This window comes from Oncorhynchus clarkii, chromosome 27 (assembly GCF_045791955.1).
Source record: "Oncorhynchus clarkii lewisi isolate Uvic-CL-2024 chromosome 27, UVic_Ocla_1.0, whole genome shotgun sequence".
Lineage (NCBI taxonomy): Eukaryota > Metazoa > Chordata > Actinopteri > Salmoniformes > Salmonidae > Oncorhynchus > Oncorhynchus clarkii.
Window position 1 is genome coordinate 15,687,091 of NC_092173.1, and position 25,398 is coordinate 15,712,488.

Below are 25,398 nucleotides of genomic sequence, written 5' to 3' on the forward strand. Positions count from 1 at the left end.
ATTTGACCCAAGTTAAACAATTTAAAGGCAATGCTACCAAATACTAATTGAGTGTACGTAAACTTCTGACCCACTGGGAATGTGATGAAAGAAGTGAAAGCTGAAATAAATCATTCTCTCCACTATTTTTCTGACATTTCACATTCTGAAAATAAAGTGGTGATCCTAACTGACCTAAAACAGGGTATTTTTTACTAGGATTAAATGTCAGGAATTGTGAAACTGAGTTTAAATGTATTTGGCTGAGGTGTATGTACACTTCCGACTTCAACTGTATATTTGTGTGTGTGTACTGCTTAATCATTATTAGGTTGTTACAGACATGTTTGTGTTTGGTCATCCTGTGTTTGTGTATGCAGTATAGTACACTACTGCGGACACTGCTAGACATCCTCCTCAGCACCAGCATACAGATAGATGCCCATGCTGTCTCATGACTGCTTACCAAATGGCAAACTATTCCCTATGGCACTAATTTAGTCTATCTGCCTTATTGAACAAGCATGTTGCTGAAAAGTCTCGTGTCTGTCATTGCAGTTTAGTGCACTGACAGACTAGTAGAGTAATGACCGCCTGCGCCACGCCCCTTGTCTCAGCGCATCTAGAGGGCTGGAGAGAAGATGAGAGAGAAGGGAGCGTGATAGCGAGGTGAGATGCTTGGTGCTTCCCTTGGAAGACCTGCATGTCAATGAGTGACGGCCAAATGGAAATCACTGCTAGAGACAGAAACCAGCTGCAGCTCGTGCTGCTCACACTTGCTCAATCAAAGAGCAACAAAGGGGCGGATGCTTCTTCTGCCGCTCAGGCTGGCCATCATACTACACATATCAGCACTGACACAGCCTATTGGAAAGCTGATATATGCAATTGCTAAACACTGACACGGTTGACTGCATCCGACTTCAATTAAAGGTAAGTAGTTATTTGCCCAAAACATGTTTTAAAATCCCATAATGTGTTGTTCCGTGTCATTTAACAACAGCTGGGGTTATGTTGTCAGAAATTAATATGATCAAAACAAACGTTACGTTTGATTAGAATCACGGTGCTAATTGGGTGGTGGACGAAACTAAAGAGCATGACATGTGTGAGCGTGCTATGGCCCCCAATCAGATTTTTATGTGCCTCAGAAAGAGCTAATTTTCAGTATGTGACAAACTGCCCACAAGCAGGATAATTATATCTGGCTAGACAGCAGCGCCGTCCGTTCAGCACCACGGAGTTCAATCTGACTACTGCCACCGCTATAGACTACCTGTCAGACTAGCTAGCTGCTAGGAGATCTGCACCTGCGGCGCTGTCCATTCAGCACCACTGAATGTCGGACCCGACCTCAGAGTTCATGCCGAAATCCAATTGATTCTACTCTCTCCAGTCTCTCCAGTAGGCCTATATGACATTCAACTAAAACTAAAGGATGACTTATTTATTCTGCAAAGGAAAATAAGTTGCTTGAGGTTTAAATGTTCTCATGCATAATGTCCCCTCCCTGATTTGTCTCTTTCTGTGTAACATCACTACAGTCATGGAGCTGGAGCACTTTGACGAGCGGGAGAAAGCCCAGAGAAACACCCGCATAGGCTCCAGGAACAACGGGCTGCAGAGCCCCACTCGCAGCGCCCACTGTAGTCTGTACAGGACCCGGACACTGCAGTCTCTAGCCTCGGAGAAGAAGGCCAAAAAGGTCCGCTTTTATCGCAATGGAGACCGCTACTTCAAAGGGATTGTCTACGCTATTTCCCAGGACAGGTTCCGGTCTATAGAAGCCCTTTTGGCTGATCTGACCCGCTCCCTGTCAGATAATGTGAATATGCCCCAGGGGGTCCGGACCATCTACTCTATCGACGGGACCAAGAGAATATCCAGCATGGAGCAGCTGGAGGAAGGTAAGCTAACCCTTAACCTGAACCCTACCCTAAAGGTTGGGATGAGACAGTATTGAGCAGCTAACCCTAAGGGATGGGACAGTATTGAGCAGCTAACCCTAAGGGATGGGATGAGACAGTATTTAGCAGTTAACCCTAAGGGTTGGGGTGAGACAGTATTGAGCAGCTAACCCTAAGGGATGGGACAGTATTGAGCAGCTAATCCTAAGGGATGGGATGAGACCGTATTTAGCAGCTAACCCTAAGGGTTGGGGTGAGACAGTATTTAGCAGCTAACCCTAAGAGTTGGGGTGAGACAGTATTGAGCAGCTAACCCTAAGGGGTGTGATGAGACAGTATTGAGCAGCTAACCCTAAGGGGTGTGATGAGACAGTATTGAGCAGCTAACCCTAAGGGTTGTGGTGAGACAGTATTGAGCAGCTAACCCTAAGGGTTGGGGTGAGACAGTATTGATCAGCTAACCCTAACGGGTGTGATGAGACAGTATTTAGCAGCTAACCCTAAGGGTTGGGATGAGACAGTATTTAGCAGCTAACCCTAAGGGTTGGGGTGAGACAGTATTTAGCAGCTAACCCTAAGGGTTGTGGTGAGACAGTATTGAGCAGCTAACCCTAAGGGTTGGGGTGAGACAGTATTTATCAGCTAACCCTAAGGGTTGGGGTGAGACAGTATTGAGCAGCTAACCCTAAGGGGTGTGATGAGACAGTATTTAGCAGCTAACCCTAATTGTTGGGGTGAGACAGTATTGAGCAGCTAACCCTAAGGGTTGGGGTGAGACAGTATTTAGCAGCTAACCCTAAGGGTTGGGGAGAGACAGTATTTAGCAGATAACCCTAAGGGATAGGATGGGACAGTATTGAGCAGCTAACCCTAAGGGAGGGGACAGTATTGAGCAGCTAACCCTAAGAGATGGGAGGAGAAAGTATTGAGCAGCTAACCCTAAGGGATGGGATGAGACAGTATTTGGCAGCTAACCCTAAGTGTTGGGATGAGACAGTATTTAGCAGCTAACCCTAAGGGATGGGATGAGACCGTATTGAGCAGCTAACCCCAAGGGTTGGGATGGGACAGTATTGAGCAGCTAACCCTAAGGGATGGGATTGGACAGTATGAGCAGCTAACCCTAAGAGATGGGATGAGAAAGTATTGAGCAGCTAACCCTAAGGGATGGGATGGGACAGTATTGAGCAGCTAACCCTAAGTGTTGGGATGAGACCGTATTTAGCAGCTAACCCTAAGGGATGGGATGGGACAGTATTGAGCAGCTAAGCCTAAGGGATGGGACAGTATTGAGAAGCTAACCCTAAGGGATAGGATGGGACAGTATTGGGCAGCTAACCCTAAGGGATGGGACAATATTGAGCAGCTAACCCTAAGGGCTGGGACAGTATTGAGCAGCTAACCCTAAGGGAGGGGACAGTATTGAGCAGCTAAACCTAAGGGTTGGGATGAGACAGCATTGAGCAGCTAACCCCGAGGGATGGGATAATACAGTATTTAGCAGCTAACCCCAAGGGTTGGGATGAGACAGTATTTAGCAGCTAACCCTAAGGGATGGGACAGTATTGAGCAGCTTAGCCTAAGGGATGGGATGAGACCGTATTGAGCAGCTAACCCTAAGGGATGAGATGAGACAGTATTGAGCAGCTAACCCTAAGGGATGGGACAGTTTTGAGCTGCTAACCCTAAGGGAGGGGACAGTATTGAGCAGCTAACCCTAAAAGATGGGATGAGAAAGTATTTAGCAGCTAACCCTAAGGGTTGGGATGAGACAGTATTTAGCAGCTAACCATAAGGGATGGGATGAGACATTATTTAGCAGCTAACCCTAAGGGATGGGTCAGTATTTAGCAGCTAACCCTAAGGGATGGGATGAGACAGTATTGAGCAGCTAACCCCAAGGGTTGGGATGGGTCAGTATTGAGCAGCTAACTCTAAGGGATGGGATTGGACAGTATGAGCAGCTAACCTTAAGAGATGGGATGAGAAAGTATTGAGCAGCTAACCCTAAGGGATGGGATGGGACAGTATTGAGCAGCTAACCCTAAGTGTTGGGATGAGACCGTATTTAGCAGCTAACCCTAAGGGATGGGATGGGACAGTATTGAGCAGCTAAGCCTAAGGGATGGGATGAGACCATATTGAGCAGCTAACCCCAAGGGATGGGATGGGACAGTATTGAGCAGCTAACCCTAGGGGATGGGACAATATTGAGCAGCTAACCCTAAGGGATAGGATGGGACAGTATTGGGCAGCTAACCCTAAGGGATGGGACAATATTGAGCAGCTAACCCTAAGGGCTGGGACAGTATTGAGCAGCTAACCCTAAGGGAGGGGACAGTATTGAGCAGCTAAACCTAAGGGTTGGGATGAGACAGCATTGAGCAGCTAACCCCGAGGGATGGGATAATACAGTATTTAGCAGCTAACCCCAAGGGTTGGGGTGAGACAGTATTTAGCAGCTAACCCTAAGGGATGGGACAGTAATGAGCAGCTTAGCCTAAGGGATGGGATGAGACCGTATTGAGCAGCTAACCCTAAGGGATGAGATGAGACAGTATTGAGCAGCTAACCCTAAGGGATGGGACAGTTTTGAGCTGCTAACCCTAACGGAGGGGACAGTATTGAGCAGCTAACCCTAAGTGTTGGGATGAGACAGTATTGAGCAGCTAACCCTAAAAGATGGGATGAGAAAGTATTTAGCAGCTAACCCTAAGGGTTGGGATGAGACAGTATTTAGCAGCTAACCCTAAGGGATGGGATGAGACATTATTTAGCAGCTAACCCTAAGGGATGGGACAGTATTTAGCAGCTAACCCTAAGGGATGGGATGAGACAGTATTGAGCAGCTAACCCTAAGGGATGGGACAGTATTGAGCAGCTAACCCTAATGGAGGGGACAGTATTGAGCAGCTAACCCTAAGGTTTGGGATGAGACAGTATTGAGCAGCTAACCCTAAGAGATGGGATGATAATGTATTGAGCAGCTATCCCTAAGGGATGGGATGAGACAGTATTTAGCAGCTAACCCTAATGGAGGGGACAGTATTGAGCAGCTAACCCTAAGGTTTGGGATGAGACAGTATTTAGCAGCTAACCCTAAGGGATGGGACAGTATTGAGCAGCTAACCCCAAGGGATGGGATAAGACATTATTTAGCAGCTAACCCTAAGTGTTGGGATGAGACAGTATTTAGCAGCTAACCCTAAGGGATGGGATGAGACAGTATTTAGCAGCTAATCCTAAGTGTTGGGATGAGACAGTATTTAGCAGCTAACCCTAAGGGATGGGACAGTATTGAGCAGCTAACCCCAAGGGTTGGGATGAGACAGTATTGACCAGCTAACCCATCAGAGATGGGATGAGAAAGTATTGAGCAGCTAACCCTAAGGGTTGGGATGAGACAGCATTGAGCAGCTAACCCTGAGGGATGGGATGAGACAGTATTGAGCAGCTAAACCTAAGGGATGGGATTAGACAGTATTGAGCAGCTAACCCTAAGGGATGGGACAGTATTGAGCAGCTATATCCTAAGGGATGGGATGAGACAGTATTGAGCAGCTAACCATAAAGGGATGGGATGGGACAGTATTGAGCAGCTAATCCTAAGGTATGGGATAGTATTGAGCAGCTAACCCTAAGGGACGGGACAGTATTGAGTAGCTAATCCTAAGGGATGGGACAGTATTGAGCAGCTAACCCTAAGGGACGGGACAGTATTGAGTAGCTAACCCAAAGGGTTGGGACAGTAGAAGTCTGAGAACAAATTAAGTTGTGCCTTTTTTCTAGGTTTCCCACTGTACAATGAATGAGTGACCTGCTCCAGTTGGCCTATATAGTAGGCATATAGTATATTGCCAATATGTCTGTAAACTCTATAATCTAAATGTCATAGCTTTGTCATTATGTGGTGCATTCAGTGATGTGCGTCTATGGTTGCTGTGACCATGTAGGCCTATCTCTGTGTGTTGCCTATCTGCAGGAGAGAGCTATGTATGTGGCTCCATAGAGTCATACAAGAAGCTGGACTACACTAAGAATGTCAACCCCAGCTGGTCAGTTGGGGTGAAGACAGCTGTGGCTGCCTCTGCACGTGGTCCCCCATCCCTGGGCAGTGCCAAGGCTGGGGCCCCGGAGACCAGGGAGAGTAAGGACTTCATTCGGCCCAAACTGGTCACCATCATCCGCAGCGGGGTGAAGCCTCGTAAGGCCATCCGCATCCTCCTCAACAAGAAGACTGCCCACTCCTTTGAACAGGTTCTCTCTGACATCACAGACGCCATCAAGCTGGACTCTGGGGTTGTCAAGAGACTGTACACCGTGGACGGGAAGCTGGTGGGTTATGAATTACGGTTATACTAGTGAATTTACTGCCTGGTTCTCAGGCTTAGCTTCCCCCACAGACTCAGAGGGATGGGCTATAAGGCAATTAGAGTTAGAAGTAGGTTTCTGGGACTCAGTCTGCTGTCTTATCATCCTTTATATTAACCCAGTCATTAGGCGTTTCAGGAGCACAGTTTCACTGAAACATTTTCACAATGAATGACCTTTAAATATTTTTGAGGTATAGCCTTCATGACCAGATGACTATATGGTTTAAATCCCATGAACACAGACTTTTAACACAGAGTCCTGAATACAGGATTACTAGAGAGAGTAAAAAGTTGAAGGGATTCAGAGAGGCAAGTAGAGTTGGGAATCATGATGTTTAGTTGCCGTATGCCTATTAATAGTCCGTCTCTCCTCTGTTATATTGGTTCTATCAAAGAAACTCCGATGTAGTTTTTCTTTTTTCTCTCCTGCACGGTTTCTATGGTGATCTGGTTGCCTGGGCTGGTTGCTAAGGAACAGCCTCTGCGGCAGAGTGGTGCAGTGGGAATGTTGTCTGTGTGTGGCTCAGTGTTGCAGAACAGTGTTTATGTCAGTGCTATCGAGGAAGGCTAGAGAATGGTGCAAGGTACTCGTATGGCCCAGACATGACCGGAGATAGTAGCTGTATATTCCATCATCAATATCATGCAGATGAAATGCATTCAGGGATTCATCTGTAATGTCTGCGATTCACCCTGTTCATCCGGTTCAGTTTAACTTCACTGTCTCATTAAATAATGATGGTAGAATTAGAAAGTATTGACAAGAGTTCTCCAGTCACACACTTCCGGTTCAATATCATTGTTTCTCCAGTTGATGATTTATGAGGCTAATATGCTCTCTGTGCTACTAAGTGAGACTAATGGATTTCAGGGTTGGGCTATACAGTAAAGTTCTATACAGTGGGTATCAGGGTTGGGTTACAGAGTACAGTTCAATATAGATGGTATCAGGGTTGGACCATACTGTACACTTCTATACAGTGGGTATCAGGGTTGGGTTACAGAGTACAGTTCAATATAGATGGTATCAGGGTTGGACCAAACTGTACACTTTTATACAGTGGGTATCAGGGTTGGGCTAAAAAGTATAGTTCTATACAGTTGGTATCAGGGTTGGGCAATAGAGAATAGTTCTATACAGTGGGTATCAGGATTGTACCATACAGTACAGTTCTATACAGTGGGTAACAGGATTGTACCATACAGTACAGTTCTATACAGTGGGTAACAGGGAAGGGCTATACAGTACAGTTGTATACAGGTGGTATCAGGGTTGGGCTATACAGTCAGATCTAGAAATTGAGTTACAGGGTTGGGCTATAGAGTACAGTTCTACACAGTTGGTATCAGGGTTGAACCATACAGTACAGTTCTATACAGTAAGTAACAGGTTTGGGCTTTACAGTAGAGTTATATACAGTGGGTATCAGGGTTGGACCATACAGTACAGTTCTATACAGTGGGTAAAATTGTTGTGCTATTCTGTACAGTTATATACAGTGGGTAACAGGGTTGGACCATACAGTACAGTTCTATACAGTGGGTATCAGGGTTGACCATACAGTACAGTTCTATACAGTGGGTAACAGGGTTGGACCATACAGTATAGTTCTATACAGTGGGTCAAATTGTTGTGCTATTCTGTACAGTTCTATACAGTGGGTATCAGGGTTGGACCATACAGTACAGTTCTATACAGTGGGTATCAGGGTTGGACCATACAGTATAGTTCTATACAGTGGGTAACAGGGTTGGACCATACAGTACAGTTCTATCCAGTGGGTATCAGGGTTGGACCATACAGTACAGTTCTATACAGTGAGTAACAGGTTTGGGCTATAAAGTACAGTTCTATACAGTGGGTATCAGGGTTGGACCATACAGTGCACTTCAAGGCAGTGGGTGACAGAGTTGGGCTATAGAGTACAGTTCTATACAGTGGGTGTCAGGGTTGGGCTTTAGGGCACAGTTTTATTCAGTGGGTATCAGGGTTGGACCGTACTGTACAGTTCTATACAGTAAGTAAAAGGTTTGGGCTATAAAGTACAGTTCTATACAGTGGGTTTCAGGGTTGGGCTATACAGTACAGTTCTTTACAGTGTGTAACAAGGTTGGGTTATAGAGTACAGTTCTATACAGTGGGTATCAGGGTTGGGCTACAAAGTACAGTTCTATATAGTGGGTATCAGGGTTGGCCCATACAGTACACTTCTATATAGTGTTTATCAGAGTTGGTCTATAATGTACAGTTCTATACTGATTTAATTAGCCATTTGCAGTTTCCCTGTACCGTCCGTGTGTACTTAGACTTGCATGGCTTAATCTTTGAGATAAGTATATGGTACTGGCAGGATCAACCAGGTAGCCACTCACAACATAGAGGTTGTACCTTCTATTCAGTGGGTATCAGTTTTGGGCTATACAGTACAGTTCTATCCAGTGGGTATCACGGTTGGACCATACAGTACAGTTCTATCCAGTGGGTAACAGGGTTGGGCTATAGAGTACAGTTACAGTGCCTTCCGAAAGTATTCGGCCCCCTTGAACTTTACGACCTTTTGCCACATTTTAGGCTTCAAACATAAAGATATAAAACTGTATTTTTTTGTAAAGAATCAACAACAAGTGGGACACAATCATGAAGTGGAACGACATTTATTGGATATTTCAAACTTTTTTAACAAATCAAAAACTGAAAAATTGGGCGTGCAAAATTATTCAGCCCCTTTACTTTCAGTGCAGCAAACTCTCTCCAGAAGTTCAGTGAGGATCTCTGAATGATCCAATGTTGACCTAAATGACTAATGATGATCAATACAATCCACCTGTGTGTAATCAAGTCTCCGTATAAATGCACCTGCACTGTGATAGTCTCAGAGGTCCGTCAAAAGCGCAGAGAGCATCATGAAGAACAAGGAACACACCAGGCAGGTCCGAGATACTGTTGTGAAGAAGTTTAAAGCCGGATTTGGATACAAAAAGATTTCCCAAGCTTTAAACATCCCAAAGAGCACTGTGCAAGCGATAATATTGAAATGGAAGGAGTATCAGACCACTGCAAATCTACCAAGACCTGGCCTTCCCTCTAAACTTTCAGCTCATACAAGGAGAAGACTGATCAGAGATGCAGCCAAGAGGCCCATGATCACTCTGGATGAACTGCAGAGATCTACAGCTGAGGTGGGAGACTCTGTCCATAGGACAACAATCAGTCGTATATTGCACAAATCTGGCCTTTATGGAAGAGTGGCAAGAAGAAAGCCATTTCTTAAAGATATCCATAAAAAGTGTTGTTTAAAGTTTGCCACAAGCCACCTGGGAGACACACCAAACATGTGGAAGAAGGTGCTCTGGTCAGATTAAACCAAAATTGAACTTTTTGGCAACAATGCAAAATGTTATGTTTGGCGTAAAAGCAACACAGCTCATCACCCTGAACACCCTATCCCCACTGTCAAACATGGTGGTGGCAGCATCATGGTTTGGGCCTGCTTTTCTTCAGCAGGGACAGGGAAGATGGTTAAAATTGATGGGAAGATGGATGGAGCCAAATACAGGACCATTCTGGAAGAAAACCTGATGGAGTCTGCAAAAGACCTGAGACTGGGACGGAGATTTGTCATCCAACAAGACAATGATCCAAAACATAAAGCAAAATCTACAATGGAATGGTTCAAAAATAAACATATCCAGGTGTTAGAATGGCCAAGTCAAAGTCCAGACCTGAATTCAATCGAGAATCTGTGGAAAGAACTGAAAACTGCTGTTCACAAATGCTCTCCATCCAACCTCACTGAGCTCGAGCTGTTTTGCAAGGAGGAATGGGAAAAAATTTCAGTCTCTCGATGTGCAAAACTGATAGAGACATACCCCAAGCGACTTACAGCTGTAATCGCAGCAAAAGGTGGCGCTACAAAGTATTAACTTAAGGGGGCTGAATAATTTTGCACGCCCAATTTTTCAGTTTTTGATTTGTTAAAAAAGTTTGAAATATCCAATAAATGTCGTTCCACTTCATGATTGTGTCCCACTTGTTGTTGATTCTTCACAAAAAAATACAGTTTTATATCTTTATGTTTGAAGCCTGAAATGTGGCAAAAGGTCGCAAAGTTCAAGGGGGCCGAATACTTTCGCAAGGCACTGTATATAGCAATCTATTGGCGGAAAGAATTAATAATTTAAATTGATAAATCAAGTGTAGTTTGAAACGATCGGAACACTCACACTACTTCATCACAGAGGGAAGGGCCTTGCACTCATTTGTTTTCTGAACATCAGCTGTGAAGTTGACCTGTTGACGTGATCTGTCTGAGGTGAAAATACAACAACTTACAGCTGAGAATCCTGGACTAACGTGAGTACTGTCAGCAGAGTGGTGAATGGAGCTTTGCTTCATGTAGTGTTGCTAAGTGTCTGACTCCACAGTAACTGTGTGTTAGGGAGCTGCTACAGATTCCAAGAACACAGGATGAGATGTTACTATCCTTTGTGCAAGCACTTCCAAGAGTTAATGAACAGTGAGCCTGGTGAAATTTGGGGAGCGCATCGTCAGTAGTATACCTTTGGTTCCTAGGGTGTTTCGGCCTTTCACACTATACATCCTCCCCAAAGGCGGCCAGCGACAGGGTGATCAATCCTACGCTTGTGTCCCATTCCCAATTAGTCATAGGAGTTGCCTTGTTGTTGATAGCCAACATCCCATGGGACTATGCATGGCAGGGGCGTCCTCCTCCCTGAGTCAAGCATTGTTGACCGCATACCTCCTGGCCCTCTCACTTCGGGGCCCAGCTGGGGTCTTTCCTCTTCATCCAGAGCCACTGACTGCTGCCTTCTGCCGCCTCCGATACAGCTTTGATTGCCGAACGCTGGCTCTGGCCCTTAATTCCAAGGTCTCTAAGCAGTCTGGTTGTAGATGTTGCCACAAAACCTCTGCAGCCCACCTCCACTGGTCGGACTTCTGTGTTCCAGCCATGATGCCGTGCTTCGGCAGCTAGATCGGCATAGCGCAGATGCTTTCGCTCATAAGCCTCATCTACCTGAAAATACAACAACTTACAGCTGAGAATCCTGGACTAACGTGAGTACTGTCAGCAGAGTGGTGAATGGAGCTTTGCTTCATGTAGTGTAGTGTTGCTAAGTGTCTGACTCCACAGTAACTGTGTGTTAGGGAGCTGCTACAGAACAGTAATGGAGCGACGTACAGTTGTGCTGACTTCCCGTCTGAAGCCAATCATAATTCATCTCCTCCACTGCAGCTGCAGGCTGTGTCCCAAATGACACCCTATTCCCAATATAGTGCTACAGTTTTAGTAATATAGCAGCCAGCTGGAACTTCTCAGCGCTTCATAAACACCCAGTGGGATTTACATACTGGTTATAAGCTCATTTCAGACATTGATTAGTGTTACTACAGAGTTACATTGACATTCTGTTACTGTTTGCTACTGTAATCATGTTCAATCTGACGACTACTTGTACATGTTGTTGATATGAATACATTCCCTCTCCCCGCCACACGCATCTCTGATAATGGACATTCCTGCTTGACATACTGTAGCAGTCTGTCTAATGTCACTCAATAATGAATGAACAGATCTAAGACAGATACTAGCCTCTCTCTGAAACAGTCAGTAGCCTGAAACAGCCTGCCAATAGCAAATTTCTTTAAACATTACATTATAAGTAATTTAGCTATCACTCTTAACTGGATTTAAGTGACTTGCTTGAGGGCACATCAATTGATTTTTCAGCTAGTCTGCTCCGGGATACGAACCAGCAACCTCTTGGTTAATGGCCAAACGCTGTTATCCACCCGACAGCCTCTCAGTAACTTGTTTCTTGTACAGCCTGTCAGTAGCTGGTCTCTGAAAAAGTCTGTCTCTGAAACCACCTGTCTCTGGAAGAGCCAGTCTCTGAGTGGGAGGCATTTCATTCCAGTGGTAATGTTGTAGCTATGAGTCAGTATTTTTCTTGTACATGCCTACATGCTGTAGGCTGTTGGCCTACAGTGCCTTGCGAAAGTATTCGGCCCCCTTGAACTTTGCGACCTTTTGCCACATTTCAGGCTTCAAACATAAAGATATAAAACTGTATTTTTTTGTGAAGAATCAACAACAAGTGGGACACAATCATGAAGTGGAACGACATTTATTGGATATTTCAAACTTTTTTAACAAATCAAAAACTGAAAAATTGGGCGTGCAAAATTATTCAGCCCCTTTACTTTCAGTGCAGCAAACTCTCTCCAGAAGTTCAGTGAGGATCTCTGAATGATCCAATGTTGACCTAAATGACTAATGATGATAAATACAATCCACCTGTGTGTAATCAAGTCTCCGTATAAATGCACCTGCACTGTGATAGTCTCAGAGGTCCGTTAAAAGCGCAGAGAGCATCATGAAGAACAAGGAACACACCAGGCAGGTCCGAGATACTGTTGTGAAGAAGTTTAAAGCCGGATTTGGATACAAAAAGATTTCCCAAGCTTTAAACATCCCAAGGAGCACTGTGCAAGCGTTAATATTGAAATGGAAGGAGTATCAGACCACTGCAAATCTACTAAGACCTGGCCGTCCCTCTAAACTTTCAGCTCATACAAGGAGAAGAGTGATCAGAGATGCAGCCAAGAGGCCCATGATCACTCTGGATGAACTGCAGAGATCTACAGCTGAGGTGGGAGACTCTGTCCATAGGACAACAATCAGTCGTATATTGCACAAATCTGGCCTTTATGGAAGAGTGGCAAGAAGAAAGCCATTTCTTAAAGATATCCATAAAAAGTGCTGTTTAAAGTTTGCCACAAGCCACCTGGGAGACACACCAAACATGTGGAAGAAGGTGCTCTGGTCAGATGAAACCAAAATTGAACTTTTTGGCAACAATGCAAAACGTTATGTTTGGCGTAAAAGCAACACAGCTGAACACACCATCCCCACTGTCAAACATGGTGGTGGCAGCATCATGGTTTGGGCCTGCTTTTCTTCAGCAGGGACAGGGAAGATGGTTAAAATTGATGGGAAGATGGATGGAGCCAAATACAGGACCATTCTGGAAGAAAACCTGATGGAGTCTGCAAAAGACCTGAGACTGGGACGGAGATTTGTCTTCCAACAAGACAATGATCCAAAACATAAAGCAAAATCTACAATGGAATTTTTTTTTACAAAAATAAACATATCCAGGTGTTAGAATGGCCAAGTCAAAGTCCAGACCTGAATTCAATCGAGAATCTGTGGAAAGAACTGAAAACTGCTGTTCACAAATGCTCTCCATCCAACCTCACTGAGCTCGAGCTGTTTTGCAAGGAGGAATGGGAAAAAATTCTCTCGATGTGCAAAACTGATAGAGACATACCCCAAGCGACTTACAGCTTGGGGTCGCAGCAAAAGGTGGCGCTACAAACTATTAACTTAAGGGGGCTCAATAATTTTGCACTCCCAATTTTTCAGTTTTTGATTTGTTAAAAAAGTTTGAAATATCCAATAAATGTCGTTCCACTTCATGATTGTGTCCCACTTGTTGTTGATTCTTCACAAAAAAATACAGTTTTATATCTTTATGTTTGAAGCCTGAAATGTGGCAAAAGGTCGCAAAGTTCAAGGGGGCCGAATACTTTCGCAAGGCACTGTATATGACTGTATGGGAGGAGAAGGTTGGTGAGGGTGAAGACGGGGAGCAGGAAAGGAGGTGGGGAGGGGGGGATCGTGGAGAGAGGAGAAGGGATATGGGGGAGGGGTGAGGAGGTGGGAGAAGTGGGGAGTGGAGAGAGAGGTGAGGGTGAGGCTGGGAGGGTGATAGCAGGAATGGGGAGAGATGGTGAGGAGAGTGGGTGAAGACTAGTTGTTTGTGGTGTCCTTGTTCCAGGTGACTGACAGTGTCTAGCTGTCTGTCTGTTCCAGGTGACATGCCTTCAGGACTTCTTTGGTGACGATGACATCTTTATGGCCTGTGGTCCAGAGAAGTTTCGCTACCAAGATGACTTCCTCTTAGATGAGAGTGGTGAGATAATTATAATAACAGTACCATAACATTGAAATGAGAATTTCCTTGGAATTAGTGTGTGTGTGAACTGTAGATGTTTATGTGTGTGTGTGTATCTGACAGTGTCCTCTCCCTCCAGAGTGTAGGGTGGTGAAGTCGACGTCATATGGTCGGATCTCCTCTCTGCTAGGACACTACTCACCCAGAGGAGGAGGCTCACCCAGAGGAGGAGGCTCACGCCGAAGCTCAGGCTCAGGTATGGCCCTGTGAGTGTGTATGTGTTTTTGTGCATGCATAAGTAATTAATCTGCAGAATCAACAACTTTTTTAGCAATGTATTTGTCCTTCTTATCAGCAACCAACTGAGTGAGGAGTGTTTTTCTCTAACCTCTAACCTCTTGTGTCTGTACTGTAGCCAATGGGACGGTAGGCAGTCAGCTGTCGACTCCTCGATCTGGGAAGTCCCCCAGCCCCTCTCCTACCAGTCCTGCCAGCCTCCGACGACACAGGGTAGGAGCACCCAATGCTTTACTAATATAATCACAACGCTTTAACATAAGCCTAGATTCAGGCTGTCGGAGGTATAACTGCATTGGAGCTGTCAAATCGGTGAGCTGCTGCTCTTGATCATTGTCACAAAGCCACACCCATCCCACTCCCATTAGAAGTTCAGAACGAGAAAGTGTAGTCTATAGCCTGCAATTTGAAAATCATTAAAATCATTATTAAAAATAATTAGGATTTCTATTAGCCTAATCAAGGTATTGATTACACGTCACATTCCAGTGTTTGAACTTGTAAACAAGGCTGCATGGGATTTCTCTTAATGCGACTCTGTGCAGCCAATGGCAATGTTCGCTTTAGATATAATTCCAGGAGCTTGTGGACTTCACAGCTCTAAAGCAGTTCCACCTCCGACACCTTCAAAACAACGCTATGTGGATGTGGGCTAAAATGGATCTGATTGAACAGAGCCCATAGCCTCCTATAGATAGTCACCTATAGACGTTCCCTATATTTATATTTAGTCCCCTATATTTATTTATTTTTTAAAATTTAACTAGGCAAGTCAGTTAAGAACAAATTCCTATTTACAATGACTGCCTAGGAACAGTGGGTTAACTGCCTTGTTCAGGGGCAGAATGACAGATTTTTAACTTGTCAGCTCGTAGATTTGATCTCGCAACCTTTCGGTTACTGGCTCAACGCTCTAATCACTAGGCTACCTGCTGCCCAATATATATAGTCCCCCATAGATGGCCCCTATAGATATGCTCCTATATATAGTTCCCTATAGATAGTCCCCTATTGATAGCCCTCTTTATATAGTTCCCTACTGACAGCCCCTATATATATCCCCCTTTAGATAGTCCCCTTTAGATAGTCCACTATAGATAGTCTATAGATGCCCAAACTGTGAAAATTAATGTGTTCAAAAAGCATTTATGATCTCTCCCTCTCTCAGGGGTCCCAACACAGTGGCTCATCCCTGTCTCTAGCCTCCACCAAGGTGTGTAGCTCCATGGATGAGGGAGACGGAGCAGGAAGTGAAGGTAGAAGAGAGGACTGTATACATGTTTAAGGGCAGCTTTTCCATTGAGCATGCTCTAGAAGGCATTGGATGGGTCTCACATTGCAGCCTATTCCCTTTACAGTGAACTGTTTTGACCAATGCAGAAAAAGTCAGTAAACAAAGTAAGTAAAAGTAGTGCACTGTATAGGGGATAGGGTGCCTATTGAACAGAGACTTAGGCCTAGGTGCAATCCGTCTCATGGAAGTTCAGCATTATAGCGTGACTGACATTTTAAGGCAATGTTCCCACGTTCGAGGAGACTGAATTTACGGTAAACGCTGAATTTGTCGGCTCAATTGGAAATTACTTTTACATTTATATTGGGCTATAGCACTGATCTTCCGCAATACAGATTGAATCTAGCTCTTATTAATCTGGGGACTGTGGAGTGGAAGAGTGCAGTAGCAGACATGACCGAACTCTCCTGCTTGCCTGGTTTGATAGCGGAGCTGAACCTGCTGAGTGATGAATGTCCCTCCGTCCCTCCGTCCATCGCTGAGAGGTACAAGGTGGGGAGGACTTTAGGTGATGGTACCTTTGCTGTTGTCAGAGAGTGTGTGGAGAGATGTACGGGCAGAGAATACGCCCTGAAGATCATCAACAAAGTCAAATGTAGGGGAAAGGTGAGAACTACTCCTGTTTCGGCCCAGTTATACCGAAAGGGAATTGCAGAGCTCTCTTTTTGTGGGTGTATCTTAGAAATATGTCACATTCGCTAATAGCCTATCCAGCAGGATCTCAAAGCTAGCTAGTGAGACCCTACCTCTTCCGATCGGTTATCGAGCTCAGCTCATAGTAGCTGACCGATAAGTCACTGAATGTTTCCTCATGTCTTCTCCCCCTATTGAAAATGACTGCATGGTCTCCAGTAGTTTGATAGTAGTAGTAGTATTATTATATTATTATTACCTGCACTACAGTACTATTAACATCTGTAACCTGACCGTTCCTTGATGTTATTCCCCAGGAACACATGATCCAGAACGAGGTGTCCATCCTCCGTCGTGTCAAACATCCCAACATTGTCCTGCTGATCGAGGAAATGGACACCTACAGCGAGCTTTACCTGGTCATGGAGCTGGTCAAGGTGAGTTGACAGAACAGTTAGACGAACAGAATAGATTTGGAGACAGGTTTAGAGAGGGAAACAGAGGACAGGGCACAGACAGTCCGGAGCTTAGACTGCTACACCAGACTCGGACAAGCTGGTCAAGATGAGCTGTACCTGGTCAGGTGTTTCATAGATTACACCCTGTTATGGATAGAGTCATGCAGGTCAACACTGTTCATTACAACGGTTCGTGTTGTGAGGTGTAATGTGTGTATGGTCCACAGGGGGGTGACCTATTTGATTCCATCACCTCCTCGAATAAATACACAGAGAGAGATGCAAGTGGGATGATTTATAACCTGGCCAGTGCCATCAAGTATCTGCACAGCCTCAACATCGTACACAGAGACATCAAACCTGAGAACCTGCTGGTGAGTGTGTGTACATATGATGTTTTTGAGTGTTTGTTTATTTATGTTTATACACTACCGGTCAAACGTTTTAGAAACACCTACTCATTCAAGGGCTTTTCTTAATTTTTTACATTGTAGAATAATAGTGAAGACATCAAAACTATGAAATAACACATATGGAAACATATAGTAACCAAAAAAGGTGTTAAACAAATTAAAATACATTTTATATTTGAGATTCTTCAAAGTAGCCACCCTTTGCCTTGATAACAGCTTTGCACACTCTTGGCATTCTCTCAACCAGCTTCACCTGGAATGCTTTTCCAACAGTCTTGAAGGAGTTCCCACATATACTGAGCACTTGGCTGCTTTTCCTTCACTCTGTGGTCTGACTCATCCCAAACCATCTCAATTTGTTTCATGTTGGGGGATTGTGGAGGCCAGGTCATCTAATGCAGCACTCCATTACTCTCCTTCTTGATCAAGTAGCCCTTACGCAGCCTGGAGGTGTGTTGGGTCATTGTCCTGTTGAAAAACAAATGATAATCCCACTAAGCCCAAACCAGATGGTATGGCATATCGCTGCAGAATGCTGGTTAAGTGTGCCTTGAATTCAAAATAAATCACAGACAGTGTCACCAGCAAAGCACCCCCACACCATAACATCTCCTCCTCCATGCTTTACGGTGGGAAATACACATGCGGAGATCATCCGCTCACCCACACCGCGTCTCACAAAGACATGAACCAAAAATCTCCAATTTGGACTCCAGACCAAATGACAAATTTCCACCGGTCTAATGTCCATTGCTTGTGTTTCTTGGCCCAAGCAAGTCTCTTCTTCTTAATGTTGTCCTTTAGTTGTCAGGTTGATGGGTGTAGATTGTGTAGAAAGTCAGGCACAGGAGAGCAGAGTTGAGTGAAACAACACACTTTACTTGACAGCACAAAGTAAACCATTTACAAAGTGCTAAAAGAACGATTGCCACAAAGCATGGGTGATAAACAGCACCCGGTACAAACCAGCCGGAACATTCCGACCTGAACAAATAACAATCACACACAAAGACATGGGGGAATCAGAGGGTTAAATACATGACCAGTAATTGGGAAATGAAAACCAGGTGTGTGGAAAAGAGAGACAAAACAAATGGAAAATGACAAATGGTTCGGCGATGGCTAGAAGACCGGTGATGTCGACCGCCGAACACCACCCGAACAAGGAGAGGCATCAAAGTTGTGACATCAAATAGGGCTATCTTCTGCCAAGAGTGTGCAAAACTGTCATCAAGGCAAAGGGTGGCTATTTGAAGAATCTCAAATATAAAATATTTGTTTAACACTTTTTTGGTTACTACATGATTCCATATGTGTTATTTCATGGTTTTGATGGTTTTCATGGTCTTCACTATTATTCTACAAAGTAGAACTTGGTAAAAATAAAGAAAAACCCTTGAATGAGTAAAACTATATATAGCCGGGATTCAATGCAAGGTGTGGTATAACGCGGCACACCACTCAATGCACCTTTTAAACGCCTGAAGTTCAGGAAAATCGCATTTATGGTAAACGCTACACATGTCGACTCAACCATGAATTACTTTTAAAGGTCTGTAACGATTCACTGTGTGTCCCAGGTGTATGAGCATCAGGATGGTAGCAAGTCTCTGAAGTTGGGAGACTTTGGCTTGGCTAGCCTGGTGGATGGACTCCTCTACCTGGTCTGTGGCACCCCCACCTATGTAGCACCTGAGATCATCGCTGAGACAGGGTACGTCTACGTGTGACAGGTGTGTGACAAGGGTTTGTGTGTTGTCCTCTGACAGAAGTGTGTATTCTCATCTGACAGGTGTGTGTGTTGTCCCCTGACAGGTACGGGCTGAAGGTTGATATCTGGGCAGCTGGAGTAATCACATACATTCTGCTGTGTGGCTTCCCTCCCTTCAGTGGGTCTGTGGTGCTCTATGATACCTAGCTAGACAATACCACTATAACCCTTCAGTGGGTCTGCGCTGCTCTATGTCTTATTTGTCATAGGCCGGGATTCAATCCCAGGCACTCTCTAGCTCAATGCACTAGACTACCGACAATAAGCTGTTTAAAGGCATTTTCCCAGACATTTGTGGAGATCACATTCATAGTAAAAGCTTCTCATGTTGGCGGAAGCGTAAATGACCTTTTCAAGTCAGTTTTAGTCTGCTGCGCTATAACGTGCCTTGCATTGAATCCCGGCCATAGTATTTCAGCATACCCAGATAGACGATAACATTATAATGCTGATGATGATAATGACATGAGACTTGCTGTTGTTTTTGTCAAGGAGCAGTGAGGACCAGGAGATTCTGTTGGACGAGATTCTAACGGGACAACTAGACTTCCCTTCACCGTCCTGGGACAACATGTCTGTCACTGCTAAGGTTGGTCTATGGTTTAATCCCTTCACTTAGTGACAAAACATTTTAATTAAAAAATTTAAAAAATGAACAAGCTGTTTGATTGGATTTACTGTAGGAGCTGATCACAGGGATGCTGCAGGTGAGGGTGGAACAGAGATACACAGCTCTGCAGGTTCTGGATCACCCCTGGATCAATGTGAGTAACTAGAACTTAGTACTTAGAACATACATATGGTAGGTGTGTGTGTGTGTTGGTTGACCAGGTTCTGTTTGTGTTCCAGGATGATGGGCGATTAGTGAACGACCAGCAGCTATCTGTGGCTGGGAAGATTAAGAAACACTTCAACACTGGTCCTAAAGCCTGCAGCACCACTGCTGGAGTGTCTGTTATCACAGTAAGGATCCCTCTTAGTCATTCTTACTCAAGGCTGTGTAGGTGTTTAGGACTGTTCCGAATGTGTACAGCCCCAAACATTAGGTTCTTCACGTGTAACTCTGACATCTAATGCATGTCCTCTTCTACCTCATCCCCCTCTCTCCCTCTTCCCTCTTTCTCTGCCTCTCTCCTCGCTCCTGATTCTCTCTCTTTGCCCCTCTCTCCCCCTATCTCTCTCTCTTTGTTTTCTTTCTCCCTCTCTCACCCCCTTCTCTCTCCCCCTCTCTTCTCTCCTCCCTCTCTCATCTCTCCCTCTCTCCTCTCCCCCTTTCAGACCACCCCTCTTGATAAGGAGCGGCAGGTTTTCAGACTAAGACACCAGCAGGGTGTGAGGTTGAAGCCCCGCCCCCGCCTCCAGCCCCATCCCCAACCAACTGGCTTCCCCACTAGCGCCAGTCAAAGCTCCACCCACAGATCCAACAACCCTGCCCTTTCTCCCGCTGATTTCACTTCAGAGTCAGAAGATTACTCCCCCAGCCCTTCCCCCACCTCCCCTAGCTCTGCTGACACCGTCCGCTCCCCCACCTCCCCCTTCTAGACTTCTAGACCCCGAAGGAAGAGAGAGGGGAGAAAGGAGAGAAAGGAAAGAGAATGAGGAAGGACAGGGGGCACGTATCCCTGTACTAACACTAGCCCATGTCCCTGTATTCACGACGACAGTCTGTCAAGATGCCTGCCAATTACTTAAACATTGGTTTGCCATTCCGGCTACATTGTCAGTTAACCCTAAGATTCACTGGGATCAGAGCCATTCACAGAAATCAGTTAGGGTGGGGTTAGGGTTAAAGGTTAGAGGTTAGGGTCAAGGTTAAAGGTGTATTCTGGATGGGTTCTGCTCTGGCCATGAGAGATTACTAAGGCAGAGAATCTGTATCTGCTTATCTTTTCTGAGACACCACACAGACATACAGTAGTTAAGCCTTTTTTCTAGGAAACACTGACTCGTCCGCTGAAGTCTCCTGGTGTTGGGAGATGAGTACTGCAGGGCAACCAACCTGCTAACACAACAACTATGTAAACCTACAGATCAAAATCTTCCATTTAACTTGACGGGACCTCATACGCCCTGAATAGGGCATCTTAAGTATTTCTGTGATTAAACATACATTTTGAAAAATAATAATGATAACAATAATGACGTCGGGTCCTTGAAAAGCACTATATAAATTCAAAAACATTTATTATTCATTTTGAAAATGTTTGCATCCAGTCAGTTATCTATTTCAGTGAAGTGATATAGCATCCAATTCATTACAACTTGTTCAGAAAAACACTTCCAAGTGAAAAGATGTAATAGCCAGAACATTCAATAAGACTGTATGACACCTGTCATGTAAAGATATAATGTATGTATACTGAACAAAAAATATAAACGCCACATGTAAAGTGTTGGTCCCATGTTACACGAGCTGAAATAAAAGATCACAGAAATGTTCTATATGCATAAAAAGCTTATTTCTCTAAAATGTTGTTGCCAAATTTGTTTACATCCCTGTTAGTGAGCATTTCTCCTTTGGCAATATAATCCATCCACCTGACAGTTGTGGCATATCAAGAAGCTGATTAAACAGCGTGATCATTACACAGGCACACCTTGTGCAGGGGACAATAAAAGGCCACTCCTAAATGTGCAGTTTTGCCGCACAACACAATGCCACAGATGGCTCAAGTTGATGGAGCGTGCAATTGGCATGCTGACTTCAGAAATGTCCACCAGAGCTGTTGCCAGATAATTGAATGTTCATTTCTCTACAATAAGATGCCTCCAATGTAATTTTAGAGAATTTGGCAGTACGTCCAACCGGCCAGCCCAGGACCTCCACATACAGCTTCTTCACCTGCGGGATTGTCTGAGACCATCTGATGAAACCGAGGAGTATTTCTGTCTGTAATAAAGCCCTTTTGTGGGGAAAAACTAATTCTGATTGGCTGGGCCTTGCTCCCCAGTGGGTGGGCCTATGCCCTCCCAGGCCCACCCATGGCTGCGTCCCTGCCCAGACATCTATCTAACTATCTAGCGTTAAGCTATTCTCCAGTTCTTGGTGCTGCTGGAGATATAATATATTACACACTTTACAGAGGACCAGAGAGGGGAGCTGGAAGCTATCCGGGCATTCTGCTATACCGTACGGATTGGTTGATGGAATATACACTGCTCAAAAAAATAAAGGGAACACTTAAACAGCACAATGTAACTCCAAGTCAATCACACTTCTGTGAAATCAAACTGTCCACTTAGGAAGCAACACTGATTGACAACACATTTCACATGCTGTTGTGCAAATGGAATAGACAACAGGTGGAAATTATAGGCAATTAGCAAGACACCCCCAATAAAGGAGTGGTTCTGCAGGTGATAACCACAGACCACTTCTCAGTTCCTATGCTTCCTGGCTGATGTTTTGGTCACTTTTGAATGCTGCTTTCACTCTAGTGGTAGCTTGAGACGGAGTCCACAACCCACACAAGTGGCTCAGGTAGTGCAGCTCATCCAGGATGGAACATCAATGCGCGCTGTGGCAAGAAGGTTTGCTGTGTCTGTCAGCGTAGTGTCCAGAGCAAGGAGGCGCTACCAGGAGACAGGCCAGTACATCAGGAGATGTGGAGGAGGCCGTAGGAGGGCAACAACCCAGCAGCAGGACCGCTACCTCCGCCTTTGTGCAAGGAGGAGCAGGAGGAGCATTGCCAAAGCCCTGCAAAATGACCTCCAGCAGGCCACAAATGTGCATGTGTCTGCTCAAACGGTCAGAAACAGACTCCATGAGGGTGGTATGAGGGCCCGACGTCCACAGGTGGGGGTTGTGCTTTACAACCCAACACCGTGCAGGACGTTTGGCATTTGCCAGAGAACACCAAGATTTGCATATTCGCCACTGGCACCCTGTGCTCTTCACAGATGAAAGCAGGTTCACACTGAGCACATGTGACAGACGTGACAGTCTGGAGACGCCGTGGAGAACGTTCTGCTGCCTGTAACATTCTCCAGCATGACCGATTTGGCGGTGGGTCAATCATGGTGTGGGGTGGCATTTCTTTGGGGGGCCGCACACAGCCCACGAGGTAGCCTGACTGCCATTAGGTACCGAGATGAGATCCTCAGACCCCTTGTGAGACCATATGCTGCTGATGGTGCTGTTGGCCCTGGGTTCCTCCTAATGCAAGACAATGCTAGACCTCATGTGGCTGGAGTGTGTCAGCAGTTGATGCTATGGACTGGCCCGCCCGTTCCTCAGACCTGAATCCAATTGAGCACATCTGGGACATCATGTCTCGCTCCATCCACCAACAGTTGCACCACAGACTGTCCAGGAGTTGGCGGATGCTTTAGTCCAGGTCTGGGAGGAGATCCCTCAGGAGACCATCCGCCACCTCATCAGGAGCATGCCCAGGCATTGTAGGGAGGTCATACAGGCACGTGGAGGCCACACACACTACTGAGACTCATTTTGACTTGTTTTAAGGACATTACATCAACGTTGGATCAGCCTGTAGTGTGGTTTTCCACTTTAATTTTGAGTGTGACTCCAAATCCAGACCTCCATGGGTTGATAAATTTGATTTCCGTTGATAATTTTTGTGTTATTTTGTTGTCAGCACATTCAACTATGTAAAGAAAATCAGATCTAGGATGTGTTATTTTAGTGTTCCCTTTATTTTTTTGAGCAGTGTATATATAAAAAAGGACTTTAGAGGTTGAGAAAGGAACAGAAAGGATCAATATAAACTGTTACTTTTTGGGGGGTTCAAACCGGTTCAGAACTTTATTTTGCTGGTCAAAACAGTGGAATGGAACGGAAATAATAATGATTCTGTTTAGAACAAAGCTATTGGAAAATAATTTTGGTAGGCAGGTCTAGAGAAAGAGAGAGAAGCACAGCCCCAAGACCAGCTTGGTTAGGGCACTCTTCTTCAGGTTCATTTCTCTATAGGTGATGGCTTTGTTATGGAAGGTTTGGGAATCTTTGGTGGTTTGGTGGTTGTAGAGTTTAACGGCTCTTTTCTGGATTTTGATAATTAGCGGGTATTGGCTTAATTCTGCTCTGCATGCATTGTTTTGAGTTTTATGTTGTACACTGAGGATATTTTTGCAGAATTCTGAATGCAGAGTCTCAATTTGGTGTTTGTCCAATTTTATGAATTCTTGGTTGGTGAGCGGACCCCAGACCACACAACCATAAAAGGCAATGGGTTCTATAACTGATTCAAGTATTTTTAGCAAGATCCTAATTGGTATGTCACATTTAATGTTCCTTTCGATGGCATAGAAGGTCCTTTTTGCCTTGTCTCTCAGCTCATTCACAGCTTTGTGGAAGTTACCTGTGGCGCTGATGTTTAGACCCCACAGAGCTCCAGGACAGCAACACAATTAGACCCAACCAAATCATGAGAAAGCAAAAAGATAATTACTGAACATGTTGGAAATAATTTACGAACAAACGGAGCAAACTAGAATCCCATTTGGCCCTAAACAGAGAGTACACAGTAGCATAATACCTGACCATTGTGACTGACCCAAACTTAAAGAAAGCTTTGACTATGTACATTCTCAGTGAGCATAGCCTTGCTATTGAGAAAGGCTGCCATAAGCAGACCTGGCTCTCAAGAGAAGACAAGCTATGTGCACACTGCCCTCAGATTACACAGATCCACAAATATTTCAAAAACAAACCCAATTTTGATCAACTCCCATATCTACTGGGTGAAATACCACAGTGTGCCATCACAGCAGTAAGATTTGTGACCTGTTGCCACAAGAAAAGGGCAACCAGTGAAGAACAAACACCATTGTAAATACAACCCGTATTTATATTTCTTTATTTTTCATATTTGCACATCGTTACAACACTGCATATATACATAATATGACATTTGAAATGTCTTTATTATTTTGGAACTTCTGTGAGTGTAATGTTTACTGTTTCATTGGTTATTTCACTTTTGTTTATTATCTACTTCACTTGCTTTGGCAATGTTAACGTATGTTTCCCATGCCAATAAAGCCATTAAATTGAATTTAATTGAAATTGAGAAGCACAGTAAGTTGGCAGGTCTAGACAGAGACACAGTGAGTTGACAGGTCTAGACAGAGACACAGTGAGTTGACAGGTCTAGACAGAGACACAATGAGTTGACAGGTCTAGAGAGATAAGGACAGTGAGTTTACAGGTCTAGAGAGAGAAGGACAGTGAGTTGACAGGTCTAGAGAGAGAAGCACAGTGAGTTGACAGGTCTAGACAGAGAGACAGTGAGTTGACAGGTCTAGACAGAGACACAATGAGTTGACAGGTC

The 25,398-nt window shown here is 44.7% G+C and overlaps 1 protein-coding gene across 1 annotated transcript; it reads left to right on the forward strand.

The window, feature by feature from the left end:
• The first annotated feature begins 1,525 nt into the window (after positions 1 to 1,525).
• LOC139385583 (serine/threonine-protein kinase DCLK1-like) lies at positions 1,526 to 20,647 on the forward strand. Its single transcript, XM_071130762.1, has 15 exons — positions 1,526 to 1,886; positions 5,869 to 6,221; positions 14,158 to 14,257; positions 14,379 to 14,495; positions 14,655 to 14,749; positions 15,705 to 15,792; positions 16,258 to 16,436; positions 16,781 to 16,900; positions 17,149 to 17,295; positions 18,915 to 19,048; positions 19,150 to 19,227; positions 19,598 to 19,694; positions 19,789 to 19,869; positions 19,955 to 20,068; positions 20,384 to 20,647. The coding sequence occupies exons 1-15, from the start codon at positions 1,526 to 1,528 to the stop codon at positions 20,645 to 20,647; spliced, it is 2,328 nt and encodes a 775-aa protein (XP_070986863.1).
• The last annotated feature ends 4,751 nt before the right edge of the window (positions 20,648 to 25,398 follow it).

Bases quoted from the DNA above. Each gene is read 5' to 3' on its own strand.
- LOC139385583 (XM_071130762.1), top strand. From the start codon at position 1,526: ATGGAGCTGGAGCACTTTGACGAGCGGGAGAAAGCCCAGAGAAACACC. The intron at 19,049-19,149 runs GTACGTCTACGT...GTCCCCTGACAG, and splicing joins GAGATCATCGCTGAGACAGG to GTACGGGCTGAAGGTTGATA. The intron at 19,228-19,597 runs GTCTGTGGTGCT...GTTTTTGTCAAG, and splicing joins GGCTTCCCTCCCTTCAGTGG to GAGCAGTGAGGACCAGGAGA.